At 45.1% G+C, this 16,718-nt stretch overlaps 1 protein-coding gene across 1 annotated transcript in view; it reads left to right on the top strand.

The window, feature by feature from the left end:
• Positions 1–16,718, top strand: part of LOC120025342 (transcription factor SOX-6-like) — a 202,809-nt gene that overhangs the window by 52,171 nt on the left and 133,920 nt on the right. Inside the window, exon 4 of the mRNA XM_038969875.1 lies at positions 13,846–14,086. Coding sequence (XP_038825803.1) covers positions 13,853–14,086 — 234 coding nt within the window. The 5' untranslated portion in view covers positions 13,846–13,852. The remainder of the gene's footprint in view (positions 1–13,845; positions 14,087–16,718) is intronic.

The raw sequence follows: 16,718 nt of genomic DNA, 5'->3' as shown, positions 1-16,718 counted from the left end.
GGTCTCACGCTCTGTCCTGCCGTGATGCAATCCCCGATTGGCTCTGAGTGGAAGAGAGGAGAGGAGAGACAGCTACTTCACAGGGCCTGACTGACTGCCACATCGGAAAGGGGAAGTGGGACATTTTGACAGATTCAGAGAAAGCTTTTAGAGATGTCTCTTCTCCAGACCCTCTGCTGTGTGGAGTTATTGACAGAGGTACAGATGGGCCTCTAAGCCACGGCACATGATCTCTCCCCCTCTCCCAGAATTTAATCTTCTCCTGACGTTCTTAGATGTTCAATTCTGTAATGTGGTTCATTTCATGATACGCATTACACAGGTAGTCAGAGACAGAAAGAGACAAACAGATCTAGCGGGATACTATGTTACGTGCCGAGTCTAGTTAAGTGATGGGCCAAACATGAGTCTACCTTATTCATTATTCAAGAGTTAGCTAACTCTCTCCTTGCTTTGACGTTCATTTGGTTTTCACATTAAGCCTGAGGCAAAGCCGTTCTGATTTAGTGTTTGGCTCCTGTTGTGTTTAATTCAGGAACACCATTCCTAAAAAACACAGCCCCCCTTTATTTTTAGCTTGTGAGCTGTACCTGCCATTTATAGCCGGCTGTCCCGTTCCTAGACTGACTGACTGACTAGCTGGCTGGCTGGCTGGCTGGCTGGCTGACTGATACTCTGCTGATACTCTTACAGGGGATTTGTACATTACACTGCAGGAACCCGGGGAGGCCCTCCCAAAGAACAAAGATAGACACACATCCTTGTGCACCACACATGCACACACACGCACACACTCATATACACAAACGCAGCCACACATACACTCCTCATACGCAGCATTTCTACACATTCAGCTATAGTTGTACACATAGTTACAGTAGCATATATATATTTAACTGCACAGCGTGAAGGCAACATGTGCATTTATAATAGATGAATGCAGTGGACAGATCAGTGCGTCCTCTCCTATTCATTGTGTCTGTACAAAGCAGTCCTGTAGTCTAGGACAGTCTATGTCTCCTGACATGCGTTGGCTCCTCACTCTCCTGCAGTTCTATTGGTTTAAATGGCTGCCTGTTAAATATTTACCCTGACATGGTCTCTCCGCTGCACTCACTGTTGAGCTGACTGACCCCCGTAGGACATTATGCTTTCATATCGCTCAACACAATGTGTTTTTCATCGTTTTAAAATGGCTGCACAATCATGAATATTGCGAGAGCATACAGAAACTCAGTGTACTCACATACGCACACACACACGCACACACGCACACACACGCATGCACGCACACACACACTGGCTTTTACTTTGGCACTGTGAAATCCAATCCATATTGAACCAGTGTGTCATGCAATTAATAATGCAGGATATTTACAATGTAGAGATCAACTGAGATGGCAACAGTACTTTCTCTCTCTGAACATCAGTCACTTCAGCGTTCTCTTAACACTGTCGATGTCTACTGGAATAGATGAAGAGAAATGCCATTCTAATGTCTATTACTGCATTGACTCCAGTCATTGACCAATAGAGAGTCCATAATGAACTCAGATTGAACTTGTGGTCCTGTCCAGTGTCTTGTCTACAGTACAGACAAAGAGAGGGCTGTGGTGTCAGAGGTCATGGCTGTGTCTGTATCTGTTTCTCTGTCATGGCTGACTGTGGTATTTAAGACTCAGAGACGGCTTTCGCACACGGAACTGTGACCACTGTAGTCGGCTCCATGTATATTATTAGGTTAATAGGATTGTACATGTGTACACCAACTGTTATCTCAACGGGAGGTCAGGGAGGTGACTTATACTGGTGTAATGGGCTTACTGACGGGCTTAAATAGCATGGTAGTGGCCCACTAACACACACACACATTCTCACAGTCACACCTATAGTTAGGCTGGAGTGACATGTCAGAGGAGAAACCGCTGTAGGGCGTGGGTTTGCAGCGTGGTGTGGACTCTGCGTTTTCACCTCTCTCCTAACCGGTATGTTGCGACAGACAGTCGACCTTTGTCAAGTCCCAGCTATTGTTTGCAGATTGGTTGCACACGCCACAGGCTGTGAAAGACACATCTGCTACCTTGAGCCTAGTGAGAGAAGGACAGATAGGGCCGGGGCGGAGGGCGGGGGGAGGTGTGGGACTGGCGACTCGTTATCCTCTCTTACAGCTCAGCTACAATCACTATCCACTATTTGTCCGGCCTTCAACAGATATTTGCCTTTTTCTGTTTGAGTCAGATAGAGACAGTATTTCCAAAGACCACGGCCCTATCTTCTGTTTTTGTTGGTTGCATAATATACTTTACTGTCTCCCTCTCTCTCTCTCTCTGTGTTTTAGGATGTTGACTTTTCAGTTGATTTTGTCCCCCAGCTTTCCGTTTTCAGTAGCTAGTTTTTTAAACGTTTGTTTGTAAGAGATATAGCAATACAAGACTAACATTTCCCTGTAAATTGCCATGGCACAGCTAGACACACCAGAATGCTATTTTAATGATGTTTAAAAAATAAATAAAGTGTTGTTAGGAACTGCAACTTTGTGTCATTATGTGATGTCAGTCACAGTAGGGATTGTTGTTTGGTAATAAAGCAGTGTGTCACGCCCTGACCTTAGAGAGCCTTTTTATGTCTCTATTTGGTTTGGACAGGGTGTGATTTGTGGTGGGCATTCTATGTTTTGTTTTCTATGATTTTGTGTTTCTATGTTTAGGCCGGGTATGGTTCTCAATCAGGGACAACTGTCTATCATTGTCTCTGATTGGGAACCATACTTAGGTATCCCTTTTTCCCTCCTTTCGTTGTGGGTAGTTATCTTTGTTAGTGGCACTATAGCCCTGTTTAGCTTCACGGTCGTTTCTTTGTTTTCTTGTTTTGTTGGCAACATTTTTCTAAAAATAAAATAAATATGTACGCTTACCATGCCGCTTACCATGCTGCACTTTCCTTCCGACGACGGCCGTGACACAGTGTAAATTTGTGAAATGTTGAGTCAGTCTTTCAGACAACCCCCTTCTGACTTTAAAACCCCAGCTATAAAACCAGATTTGTTTCTATGTTTTTGATTGATTCACTGATTGAGATCTAAAGGGTGGTCATGAACGTCCTGGGACAAAGGGCCTCTTTGTGCGGAGCGGGGCCGTCTGAAATGGAGGAGTAGTTTGAGATGACCAGATGATTTCCTACTGGTCCAGTGAGGGAGCCCCACCACAGTGTAGCGAGTCTGAGGCTGAGCCGGGCTGCGCTGAGCGTAATGAATGTGGTAGCAGGGAACCACAACAGAGGAGCCGGGCAGAGGCTGCCTGAGAGGCTGCCTGGGAACCAGAGGGACGTGGCCACCGGCCAGACACAGACACAAACCCCTGGCTCACACTTGTGGTTTTTTAAGAAAGCAATTTAGTTCATGATTTCATTCTGAAAGCCTGTCATGATGCATGCGCGTCTGCCAGGAAAGAAGAGAAACCTCTCCCACCAAGGTGTTAGTCAACATGACTGACTCTGACTACCAGAAACTACCAGAGGCTTGGGGCTGTGATGGAGATAGTGAGAGGGGAAATAATGGCCCCATTTCCCCATCAAAACCTACTCACTGCTGACCAGGCAGAAAGAAGTCTTATTTTCTGTTTTTGTAGGTAATAGATTCCAGTGAGTTTATCATTTGCGGTGAGATTTATATTTCGACAGAGGCCTACCATGTCTTTTTATCTGGCATCTTGACAAATAGATGAATGCAGTGTGAGTGTGAGCGTAGTATCAGTGGTCAGACACATGGTTAACAGCCCAGTGGTGAGGCATTTTCTGTATCAGTCAGCGGCTAATCCTGTACAGAGCCTGTTCTCTCAGACTGCATATACTGCACATTTTTCTCTTCAACCATGTCTGTCAGCTCCCTGATTTTATTAGACTGTGTTTCCCATTCAGTTATAGTGGTTTTCTCCGTGCCGCTCTGTGAGTGAAGCATTGCTAAAACAGGGGCTGTACATGTCTTCTGTGAACCAAATTCTTGGGCAATTACTCAGATCAATGGCAGGTGGTTCTGGTTTGGCTCCTCAGATCTCGTTTCTCCTTGCAGCCTCTTTTCCTCTGTATGGGCTGTCAGTCAGCAGGATAACTTTTAACCACCTCCAAACAGAGCCGGCTGCCAAGCATTCGTTTAGCCGCTCACTTTTATTCGGCCCTCCCGTCCGACCTGTCACAGCGTTACACACTGTTGACCATGCTTTCTATTCAACAAGGGCAAATGAATTGGTTTCAGTGGTTTAAATCGGCAATCAATGTCAGTTTCCCAACATAATAAGGCTTAATCATAAATCTTTGAGGTGTGGCCTGCCTGACCTCTATTCATCAGTCCCTTCTACATGGTCTCATCTGGGTGGAGCAAATGAACTACCCCTGTTTTGATTTTCCGATTGACGTGTCACATGAAACGTTGCCACTCTCAGAATATGGCCCTTTCCCTCCCTCCGTAGCTCCCTCCCTCCCTTTATCCCAGGCATCACTTTCTCACCCTCCCTCAGTCCCTCAGAGAACATACAAGGCACTAAGATAGAGAAAAACGTCCAGTGACAAAGGTGGACACATTTGTGTGCCTTGTTTGCGCGCACAATGAATTCTTTCAATTCATGAGTGAGTGAGAGAAAGACAGAGAAAGAAAGAATGAAAGAAAACAAATCCCCAAAGAATTAGGGGTGGGACTAACTGTAACTAATGAGCTGTTGTCCAGCCAATCCCTAGAATAGAGCCGCTTAATCAAAGCAGCGTTGTAGGTAATTTCCTCACCCCCCCCCCTGCAGAAATCCATTTATGCGATGAGAATGAAAGAGAACAAAACTGCTATTCTATTCATTAGACGTTGTACATTTTCCAAATTGAGTGACCAGCGCTGGCGAAGCGTCCTATTTTTGGAAAAGAAAAGAATCAGGATAGTTGCGGAGAAAGCAGGCCACTGTGTGCCGACATTCCAGATGTCCAAACGGCAGTTGTACCAACCACACTTTTCTGGGCAATAGCTGCCAGTGATGACCTCATAAGGAGCAGGCCAAAGACTGAGGCCCACAGTTCTTCTGCCATGCAGAAGAATACCCCCCCTCCTTTCATAATCCATTCTGTGTCTCCACTGTCCCTCTCTTTTTCTGTCCCCCTGCAAAATTACTCCTTCATAATTAGCCATTGTTCCTGCTCTTTTGGCGTGGCCCTCTGCATTTTTTCAGGGGCCCCTTTTCTCTCCTCCCCCTCTGTCCCCTATATACTCATTGTGTATATCTAGGAAACTTGTGATGCCTGGCAGCCCCAGTCCTACTTGTTTGGCACCCCCAGTCCTCTCCACAGCTCTCTGCACTGTGGATTGTGGGAGATGTTACACTTGGTTTGTTCTAGCTGAACTCTTTGCTCTAAACTCTCAAGTGCATAGAAGTTATCTTTATAAATTACAGAAAGGACCCGGCCTGAATGGCGCTTTGTTGAATGTTTTCCTAAAAGGGCCCCCCACTATATTTCATCTGTCAGTCGCTTTTCTTTACCCCAACAATGCTTGATTGTTTCCATGAAAACTTCAGGTTCCACAGACAGGAGAATTCTGTATTATTATGTTCCTGCCAAATTCCGATCTCTGTTTTCCTTCCCCTGCACTCACAAAGGGCTCATAACTTACTGTCAACTGGGAGGGGAGCCACAAAGCTCCACTGTTGCTCAGCGAATAGCCTGTGTTGGTTGATGGCTTTACTGGCTGTAACGTTTGCTTAACTGCAGTGGCAGTGACAGAAGGCACTTTGGGAACTTCATCCCCCAGAAGGCCCAGACCTCTACACATTCAGAGAGAGAGAGACAGAGAAAGAGAGGGAAGGGAAAAACAAGTAGCTTCTCTTGCCTCTCAATCTCTTTAGCGCCAGACTGCTGGCTGGACGAGAGAGTGGTAGTGCTGAGGTGGTGCAGTAGTTCTGGTGCTGTTCTTTATTGTGGGTGCTGCTCCTATGTGATACGCTCCTGGCTGTCCTATTGCTCTGTCCTTTAGTTCTGTTCTCTAGTTCTGTCCTCTACTTCTCCTCGTGGATGCCATCTGAGATTGAGTACTGTGGAACAGACAGGAAAAGGACTGCACTGGACGCTTGGCCTGTCAGCGAGTGTTCGTGAGTGTGTGTGTGTGTGTGTGTGTGTGTGTGTGTGTGTGTGTGTGTGTGTGTGTGTGTGTGTGTGTGTGTGTGTGTGTGTGTGTGTGTGTGTGTGTGTGTGTGTGTGTGTGTGTGTGTGTGTGTGTGTGTGTGTGTGTGTGTGTGTGTGTGTGTGTGTGTCTGTGTGAGAGAGAGAGAGAGTGTGAGTACCCCTCTGGCTCCTGGTGAACTGAGGAGGTGTTATGCCATCCAGCGCTGAAGTTGTCTCTCTTGGATCGGGAGGAGGAGGACCAATGGCGGAGGGGGCCATCGGTGGAGACGAGCGGCTCAGTTTGTGAGTGTGTGCTCCTCGACCCTTACTGGGTAGACAGACAGACAGACAGAGCCACTTCAGAGCTCTCACACCTGCATCAGCTTCTGTTGTCAGGCTCTGCCTAGCAGCTAGCAAGGGGGGGCAGGACACCAACCAGGCTGTCTAACTAATCCAACTGCACAAGTGTTTAAAGTGAGACGGAAGACGGCTCCTCCAGCAGGATATTATTGCAAATAATTTACTGTGCAAAGTAATTATGGATGCTGTGCTCTATATCTAAAGTGTGCACTTGAGGAGGCTTGCTTAATTTGCTCTGGGTGGCTGTCTTTTTGAGTGTGGGTTTTAGACGGAGTAACTACGATGGTTTCTAATAGAGAAAGCATCAGGAGAGTGAGTGAAGTGGGGATGAAGTGCTTGTGTAATTGAGTTGACTTTTTGAAGGGGGAAGGTCAACATTTATAGAGGAACAATTTAAACACATTCATTTGGACAACTCTCTCCAGCTACGTTGTTAGGGTGTATGTATTTCCCCAGCCATTTTCAATATTTTTTATATCATTACTCATAATTACTTTGTCCACTTGAATTTTTCTCCTTGGATTACATTTTTATATTATTGTCTGAAATAGAAATCATGGAAGTGAAATGTTCTATGTTTCTCTATATATTTTTTCCAAAAAAAGCTATAATGTCTAGCAGAGCCATTTGTTTGTAGAATCCATCAAATCTAAATAATGTAAAATAAATCTGATTATCATAAATAAACTGTGAAATAGACTTCAAAAAGAATATGAGTTCACATCTCATCATCCTCATACATTAGATGAGTTTATCTTCAAATATTGTAGCCGTTTTAGAATGTAGGAAGTAAGGAGTTCCTCTCCATCGATTTTTCATTTACTGGGTCTCATAGGTAGTGTTAGCTGCTGTGGAATGTGTGTGTGTGTGTGTGCACGCTTTATATAGAGAGTGAAGGAGAGCGGTAGAAGCTGAATCATTATTATATGTTTATGTATGGGGTGCCAGGCTCATCTAAAACAGTCACAATGGAAGGCGATCATTTAATTGTGCTAAACGGCAGTGAGTGTGTCAGTAATTTTCCAGCTGGGAGCTGTGAGGTAGCAACATGTTATTATGCCAGGTGAAGACCCTGTGGATCCCTGCTATGTCACCTGGGACAACAGTGGGGAAATAGGAGGTTACAAAGACCTCTAGAGGAAGACAGAAAAATATCTCTCTACACACTTTTGTCAAATCAAAATACTTTAACAGTTCCACCTTTGTATCACTTTTGAATGTATTTGTTATATTTTCCCTTTGCACTTTGTACAGCCAGTCTCAGGCTCATCTACAGTAGCTGCAACATTGAATGTCTATTGAAAGGAAATTCAAAATATATTTTGAAATGTAAAGAAATATGGCCTTAAGTCCTCAAATGAGTTACATTTTTTATATATTTGTTTAATATATTGTAGATTGCTTAAACTAAATTGAATACTAGAACTTATATGAACTCTTTCTCTCTCCCACTATGTGTGTGAGCCCTGACTTGTGCTCTGGAGTAAAGCCTGTATCTTCTTTGTGTAGACTGTGTTGCTCTGACCATGTGCTCACAGTGCCTTCACCAGCATGGTGTGTAATTTGATTATTTCTCCCTCCCAAAATTGGGTGGTGGTGTCTGAGGGTAAGGGGGCTAATATTTTTCTGCTGAAGTGACCTGTGATTAAGGCTGGGAGAAGAGGGAAGAGGCGTGGGGGCTGTGTGGCGCGAGGTAGGCGATGGGCGAGGGACAGGGGTGAAGGAGGGGGGCTGGTGTGGAGTTACTTATCACCATTGTCTATAAAAGGTCAGCAGTGTGAAAGAGCAGCGACAGCGGGCTGAAAGTCAGAGCTTGTTACGATAGAGGAGGAAATGCGATAGCCACAGACACACGGCCCAGTCAGAAGACCTAGGGTCCTCTAATGCTAACCAATTAAACAGAGGTTGTCGCGTGATGGAACATTATCAGTGGCAACAATTCAAGACTCAAAGCATTCCAGGCCATATGAGCCTTCACTCCTAATCCTTTAAATGTGGGCAGTATTGTCAGCTATACATTTGAAGTCGGAAGTTTACATACAAGTTTACATAAAGTTTACATAAACATTCTCTGTCTTAGGTCAGTTAGGATCACCACTTTATTTTAAGAATGTGAAATGTCAGAATAATAGTTGAGAGAATGATTTATTTCAACATTTATTTATTTCATCACATTCCCAGTGGGTCAGAAGTTTACATACAGTCAATTAGTATTTGGTAGCATTGCCTTTAAATTGTTTAACTTGGGTCAAACGTTTTGGGTAGCCTTCCACAAGCTTCTCACAATAAGTTGGGTGAATTTTGGCCCATTCCTCCTGACAGAGCTGGTGTAACTGAGTCAGGTTTGTAGGCCTCCTTGCTCGTACACACTTTTTCAGTTCTGCCCACAAATTTTCTATAGGATTGAGGTCAGGGCTTTGTGATGGCCGCTCCAATACCTTGACTTTGTTGTCCTTTGGAAGTATTGCCACAACTTTGGAAGTATGCTTGGGGTCATTGTCCATTTGGAAGACCCATTTGCGACCAAGCTTTAACTTCCTGACAGATGTCTTTAAATGTTGCTTCAATATATCCACATAATTTTCCCTCCTCATGAAGCCATCTATTTTGTGAAGTGCACCAAACCCTCCTGCAGCAAAGGACCCCCACAACATGATGCTGCCACCCCTGTGCTTCACGGTTGTGATGGTGTTCTTCGGCTTGCAAGCCTCCCCCTTTTTCCTCCAAACATAACGATGGTCATTATGGCCAAACAGTTCTATTTTTGTTTCATCAGACCAGAGGACATTTCTCCAAAAAGTACAATCTTTGTTCCCACGTGCAGTTGCAAACCGTAGTCTGGCTTTTTTATGGCGGTTTTGGAGCAGTGGCTTCTTCCTTACTGAGCGGCCTTTCAGTTATGTCGATATAGGACTCGTTTTACTGTGGATATAGGTACTTTTGTACCTGTTTTCTCCAGCCTCTTCAAAAGGTCCTTTGCTGTTGTTCTGGGATTGATTTGCACTTTTCGCACCACAGTCTTTCATCTCTAGGAGACAGAGCGCGTCTCCTTCCTGAGCGGTATGACGACTGTGTGGTCCCATGGTGTTTATACTTGTATACTATTGTTTGTACAGATGAACGTGGTACCTTCAGGCGTTTGTAAATTGCTCCCAAGGATGAACCAGACTTGTGGAGGTCTACAATTCTTTTTCTGAAGTCTTGGCTGATTTCTTTTGATTTTCCCATGATGTCAAGCAAAGAGGCACTGGGTTTGAAGGTAGGCCTTCAAATACATCCACAGGTACACCTCCAATTGACTCAAATTATGTCAATTAGCCTATCAGAAGCTTCTAAAGCCATGACATAATTTTCTGGAATTTTCCAAGCTGTTTAAAGGCACAGTCAACTTAATGTATGTACACTTCTGACCCACTGGAATTGTGATACAGTGTGTTATAAGTGAAATAATCTGTCTGTAAACAATTGTTGGAAAAATTACTTGTCTCATGCACAAAGTAGATGTCCTAACCAACTTGCCAAAACTATAGTTTGTTAACAAGAAATTTGTGGAGTGGTTGAAAAACGAGTTTTATTGACTCCAACCTAAGTGAATGTAAACTTCCCACTTCAACTGTATATAGGTCTTTTTCCTCTTTCTTTCCTCTGCAAAGTCACTGGGGCTTTGTCTGGGAGAAGGCAGGCAACATGTCATGCTCTTATTGATTCGTTTGGTTTGTTAGCTGTCCATTGTTATTGTGTAAGCAAGCATGAGGGGAGACGGCTTGTCAAGAATTCACGCCAGAGAGGCTTCTTCAGTTTGCCATATTCTCACTGCTCAATGTACACAAAGGCACATATTGGGCTTCATTACTAGAGAAACACATTACATTATTGATAAGAGTAAAGGAATAGCAGCAGTGCAGAATGCAGTGTAGTTAGAATGCAATGTATAAACGGGTTGTTTTGTTGAGACTTTTTTATGAGTGTCTCACCAGAGCCTTGGATACTCTGTTATTCAATGTTTCACAATCCCCACTGTCGACCTGGACCCCAGCTGCTCTCCTACTCTATGAAACACCTTATGTTTTATTGTTTCATTCAAACAATTCTGGAATCAAACGCTCACGTTGTTTACCATTATATCCCAGCATAGGCTTTGGGGACTATATAATATACATATTGTTGCCCTCTGACATTTTCTGAGACTTATTGCAATATCCCTCCCTCTCTCTCCCTTCAATAATGAGAGCTGGTATTGTATAGGGCCTCTGAGAGGTTGGGGGGTGGGGCACCCTCGCTCTGTGCTCTCTTTAGCTGAGCGCAGCCCTCCCAGCTCTGCTAATAAATTATTAACCCACTGACAAATACTGTTACGGAGCCTGCCGCAGATCTGTTGCATTTTCTAACAAGATTGCTGTAGACACATGTTACAGGAGGATGGAGTCAGCCCTGTTCACTCTGTCTCTCTCACGCCTCAGCAGCTTGACTGATGGCTGGAGACCGGGGTAAAAGTGCCTGAGAGACTGAATATTTTAGTGGTAAAAAAATACCACTTGATTTACTGTGTCATACAAAAGAAGTGCTTTGTTTCACTCTCGCACTCCATTGAAGACAGGAGCTTGTTGTGCTGGAGGCCCGGGCTTTTTGGATGCATGAATAAAAAATGTGGTGGAATCTCCTAATTCGACCCCTCCCCATTCTCAAACCTCTCTCCTCCCCCATCTTCCTCACAGCACACCATCACTCTCAACATGCAAGTTCTGAACTTTGCTCTGAATTTAGATTTTCAATTAACACTCAATTTCGAGACCATTTTCTATTTGATATAATTACACGAAACAATTTTTTGTCTGATTAAAATTGAGAGCTGGTTCTCTCTAGAGAAAATAGAAGACAACACAGGCCGGTCTGAGAGAGAGTGAGGCTCCTTCCCTCCCAGCTCTATGGTACCTGTCAGACTGGCCCTGTTGACACAGCTGCTGGGGCCTGGGTGATTAACGTGGCCTTCCATTTTCACCCTAACCACCACCAAAAAAAAATACTGATCTATAACTACGTGCCTCTGTGTGTGTGTGTGTGTGTGTGTTTAGGTCTGTGTGTGTGTGTGTGTGTGTGTGTGTGTGTGTGTGTGTGTGTGTGTGTGTGTGTGTGTGTGCGTGTGTGTGTGTGTGTGTGTGTGTGTGTGTGTGTGTGTGTGTGTGTGTGTGTGTGTGTGTGTGTGTGTGTGTGTGTGTGTGTGTGTGTGTGTGGGTGTGTGTGTGGGTGTGTGCCTGCCTGTAAGACTTGGATGTCCTAATACGTATATGTGTTTTCAACACTCTTTATTGTAATGCCTTGTGAAATACAGTAATGTGCTGGCTCTGAACTCAGTTATTGAACTGTATTTAACAATTCACATTGAGAGTGCCAGTCTACTCTGCTGTTCAGCGCTGTGTGTGTGTCATTCTTTCGTGGAGCTGAGGCTGCTGAGCGCTGGCGGGCCTAACAGCGGCATGCGATGTGCACAATCCTCACGTACGGGGAGGAAGCACCTAGACTCTTGATCAGATTATTCTAACACCAAACTGTGTGTTAATCTCTCCCTGTGTCAAGTTTGTTTTGAGCCCTCTGTGAACCCCATGCCATTAATTTGGCAGAGTCTGGTGAGGTACAGTGGAGTTGGCTGAGGTGTGGGTTAGCTGATTCCATAACCTTACCTTCCTCTCCTCTGTCTGTCTGTCTGTCTGTCTGTCTGTCTGTCTGTCTGTCTGTCTGTCTGTCTGTCTGTCTGTCTGTCTGTCTGTCTGTCTGTCTGTCTGTCTGTCTGTCTGTCTGTCTGTCTGTCTGTCTGTCTGTCTGTCTGTCTGTCTGTCTGTCTGTCTGTCTGTCTGTCTGTCTCATGGTCCTCCCAGCAGGCAGCACAAGGACACGATCACACCACAGCCCTTGACCTAGAATACCCACCTCTCTGTCTCCTTCCTCCAGCCCATAGCCTAGCTAATGGGGCGGCTAAACCTCCGTCACATTGACTCTGTGGAAGAGAGGAGAATGGGCCAGATTTCTCACAGTCTGAGCTCCCCTCCCTGTCTCTCCCTGTCTTCCCCTGCCCATCCCTGCCTTTCCTTGGCATAGAAGATGCTACAGCAGAGATGAGACCTAGACTTGAGGCTCACATGCTGTTTTCATTGTTAAGTACCCAGCAGCTTAGATAGAGGCAGATCAGGGGCATGGAGAAAATAAAATGACCAGTAAATATGGACTGGCTCCTTTTCCCCACTTCAGATCAGTAGTAATGCCATATTATTATCTTATTAATACCAATCACATAATTCGATTTTCTGACACAGTATTCATTTCAGTCATTGTAGGTCACAGCATGAGGGTGGCCTTATTGTAATTGTAATTGTAAGAAAAGGCAAAATTAGCTGTAAGATTATATGAGAGGAAATGTTCAGCTACATAAAAAAATTCAACACTGTTTAAATTGGTATTAACGTTTGTTTTCTTTGCACCTGATATGTCAAGTGCACTCTTCACTGTAATATTCATGAAAGCTTGTGACAGATTTTTAAATTCTGTCTTCCACTGCCAGGATCTGATTTACAAGCTGCTTAAGTAGGATTTATTGGCCTGGAGAAATAGTGTAGCACTGAAAAGTTAATCGTTTGCTAATTTGGAGAGTGGAAGTAAAAAGGAAGCAGCTTGGGGTTGGTGTTGTGTTTGGTGGCAGGATCATTCTGTCAACTGTTCAATTCAATCAATTAAGGCTCTTCTGTTAATTAAGAGGACAAGCACATTACTTTGACTCGTCTCCTTATAATTGTTTATCATAATCAAACAAAAGCGGTTTAAGGCATTTTCTGAATTTGGAGCACTAGAGAGTAGTGTTGTCATGTTTAACTTTATCTAGGGTCATTATTGACTGGGGCTTGACTGGGACACTATCTGGGGCTGTGGTAGAGCTTCAATGAGAGCATGTTATGTGGTATAGTAACCCTCTTAGCAGCCTAATCATTGGCTGGGTGGAGGGAGGGAGGGTTGGGCCTGACCCAGATACAGGCACCGCTCCAGCCTCATCTCCAGCCTCATCTCCACCATTTACATGAAACAAAGGATTAGGAGAAGCCCCATGGCCTGCTCTCACACCTCCTCAGCAGGCCACATGACCATTGATAGGATCTCTCCAACTTTGACTCAGGTCCAGCATTGTTTTTCAGGGCACCAACAGGTGTAGGTTGATGTGAGGATGGTGAAACATCCAGCATACCTGTCTTAAATACAATGTAACATAAGCTGTTTTGTCGTCCCAGTGTCATAAAACTGTCTGACGTTTAACTATGAGGCTTTGAAGTTTTCTGACCGATTGTCCTATTCTCTTTCTCTCTTCCACAGCAGAATAATGTCTTCCAAGCAAGCCACCTCTCCGTTTGCCTCCGTCGCCGATGGGGAGGAAGCCATGAGTCAGGACCACCTGTCCTGGGATAAGGAGGAGAGTGCGGAGGCCCACGGGACGCCCCAGCTGCCCCTGCACAGCCTGCTCCACAGCAAGGGCTCCATGGACGAACTGCAGCCCCTCAGCAGTGTCCCTCCAGAGAGTGACTGGGACAGCATGGTGTCAGCCCAGCAGCGCATGGTGAGAGACACCACCCTGTAGACCAGTAGACCAGTTGACTAGTAGAGATATTACAACTGCTAAAAAATACTAAAATAATATAAGTAGGAGTGAGGAATCATTGATACATCTTGTAATTCCTAGAAAACATACATCCCAAAGAATGAAGAGTAATATGTCTTAGCAGTGTTTTTGTGGATCTATCTGATATAGGGTCTATAGCTAGCTGCCGTCCTGCTGTAATACTCAGTGTCTACTGTAATGACTCAGTGTACCCTTCACTATTTACTGGCAAGCCATCAGAAGGTTTCAGAGGGTACCGTATTATTGTCTCTGTACAACAGCGGTCTGTTTTCCAATGTTGTCAGGGGTGAGGTAGATTCCAGACAATGTTCAGAATTTTCCGTTGATGACTTTCACCACTGTCTAGCCTCTGAGTGTGAGTAAGCCTGACACACACACACACACACACACACACACACACACACACACACACACACACACACACACACACACACACACACACACACACACACACACACACACACACACACACACACACACACACACACACACACACACACACACACACACACACACACAAAACTGTCTTGTCACTGTGCCCTAACAGAGAGGAATTTCTCCCACAAGGACACGGTCACAACAGAGCCCTCGGACTTAAGACCATGCGTTCTGCCAAGCACTTGTCTTTGAAGTCTAAGCTCTCACGAGTGTCTTGAGATCCTCCCCACTCTAAAAGAAGAGGACAACAACGTATTGAGTTGCATTTTAACGTCACACACAGATTTGATGAAACTATAAATAGGGAGACAATACGACAGTGGAACAAAGTCTCTGAGAGGGTATCTGTTCTAGAGGGCCTGCCCGGGCCCCTCAGCCACCCAGCCGCCTGACTCCCTCACTGGAGGCTCTCTCTGGACCAGGATGCACTGGGGCCAAGATACAGGCTCAACAGCCACCCATTGTTCTGTGCTTGTAAAAGGGAACTCTTCACATGCCCAGCCCCTCCCTCCTCCTCCCAGCCATGGGTACTGTCTCTAATACTGTGAAGCCGTAGGGATCCTGGGACCCTCAGATAGGCAGCACCAAACCAACTATAATCAGCTACAGGTTATTATTAGGCTGAACAGGCCTAGAGATATCAACAGTAAAACGTGTATTACACTACACAGCATCCCAATAAAAATTCAATACCACAGTCTGACAAATTAAGACAGAACGGAATGTTGCTACGCTTCTTCTTCAGGCTGCATTCTATTTGTCATCAAAGAAACATCTCCCACAATATGTGTTGTTGTGTACATCTGCAGCAGGCCCCAGACAATCTGTGGAGCTGCTTTGATGTGTGTGGAGGAGAGAAGAGCAGAGGCACTTGTGGGCTGTAGCCGGGGAGGCAGGTGGTTGTTTGTGACAGACGGGCCTGCAGTAAAGAGACCCAGAGGGGCTCTGAAGTAGCCTTCCAGGGGCCACCCCTCCACACTGCAGTGGCTGCTGGGAGAGAGTCGCTGCCCCCCACTCCTCCTGCCCACCCACGTCCCACCCACAGCCCTGTCCCAGCCCCTTTGTCCCGGCTTGTTTTCTAAGGATGCTGGGCGGTCTGGAGACACTGTTCTTGTCGTCAAGTATGTAAATGACAGTCAGGAGATTGCTCAGGTGGTCCGCTCTTCTGACAGGCTCTAATTGGATCACAGGGCCGTTAGTGATGAAGGTAATTAGAACAGCATTTGAAAGAATGTTTTGTGCATTGTCTCCTGTTACAAACTGCAATCACTCGACAGCCTCTTGATAGAATGAAAGGATCCGTATGAAAGTTCCTTCTATTCATTTTGGATCTGAGGGAGGAAATGCTTGCATTTAGTTTACATAATGTTAAATCCTTTTCAGTTTATCATTACTTCAATTATTATTATTTTATCCAGATATGAAAAACAAAAGTTTTTGCTGCCTTTTTAACTTGAGCAATACCAGCCAATATATAACATATGTAACAACAATATGTAAAATGATCTTGTTCTGGTTGATTGTTCTGCGTTGAACAGAAAATACAGCGAGACATGGTGGAGACCTTGTGAACTGAAGGGTTGTATCAAACCTGAACACTACCAGTTAATGGAGCTTCTAGTCTGAGTAGAGTCTATCAGATGGATGGTGGTGGCAGGCTGGGATTTGTACTGAGGAGCGACATGAGGTCAAGGAAGGAGGACTAGAACATGGGGCAATGACAAGTCTGCAGGTTAGTTATAGAAAGACTAACACAAATGTACCTCAAAGCTAGCAACATTAGTTTTCCCCACTATTGTCACATCACAGTTGGCTGTGGATTTCCATGGCCTTGGCCCTGCGTGACAATTAGTTTTTACCATTAAATTGTAAACATTGAAGTTGGAAAAGTGAAGTGTCGAGATCCCGTCAGCTCAAGTTGACTTGGTACAGATGGCGCATGGGAGAGGGAGTGTGAGAGGGGAGAAGGAGGGATTGACAGAGAGAGAGAGAGAGGGGGGAGAGAGGCAGACGGCGAGAAGGCTGAAAGTGTTGCCTTTGCTGATTACCTGACTCCACTGCTGTGCCATGCGTCTGTGTGGGCTGTGCCCTGAACCTGCGCCAGCTGATTAACCCAGCGCCGCTCCCCACA

Source organism: Salvelinus namaycush, chromosome 30, assembly GCF_016432855.1.
Source record: "Salvelinus namaycush isolate Seneca chromosome 30, SaNama_1.0, whole genome shotgun sequence".
In the NCBI taxonomy this organism is placed as follows: domain Eukaryota; kingdom Metazoa; phylum Chordata; class Actinopteri; order Salmoniformes; family Salmonidae; genus Salvelinus; species Salvelinus namaycush.
Note: the sequence above shows the minus strand (reverse complement) of the source record. Positions and strands in the feature narration are given on the sequence as shown.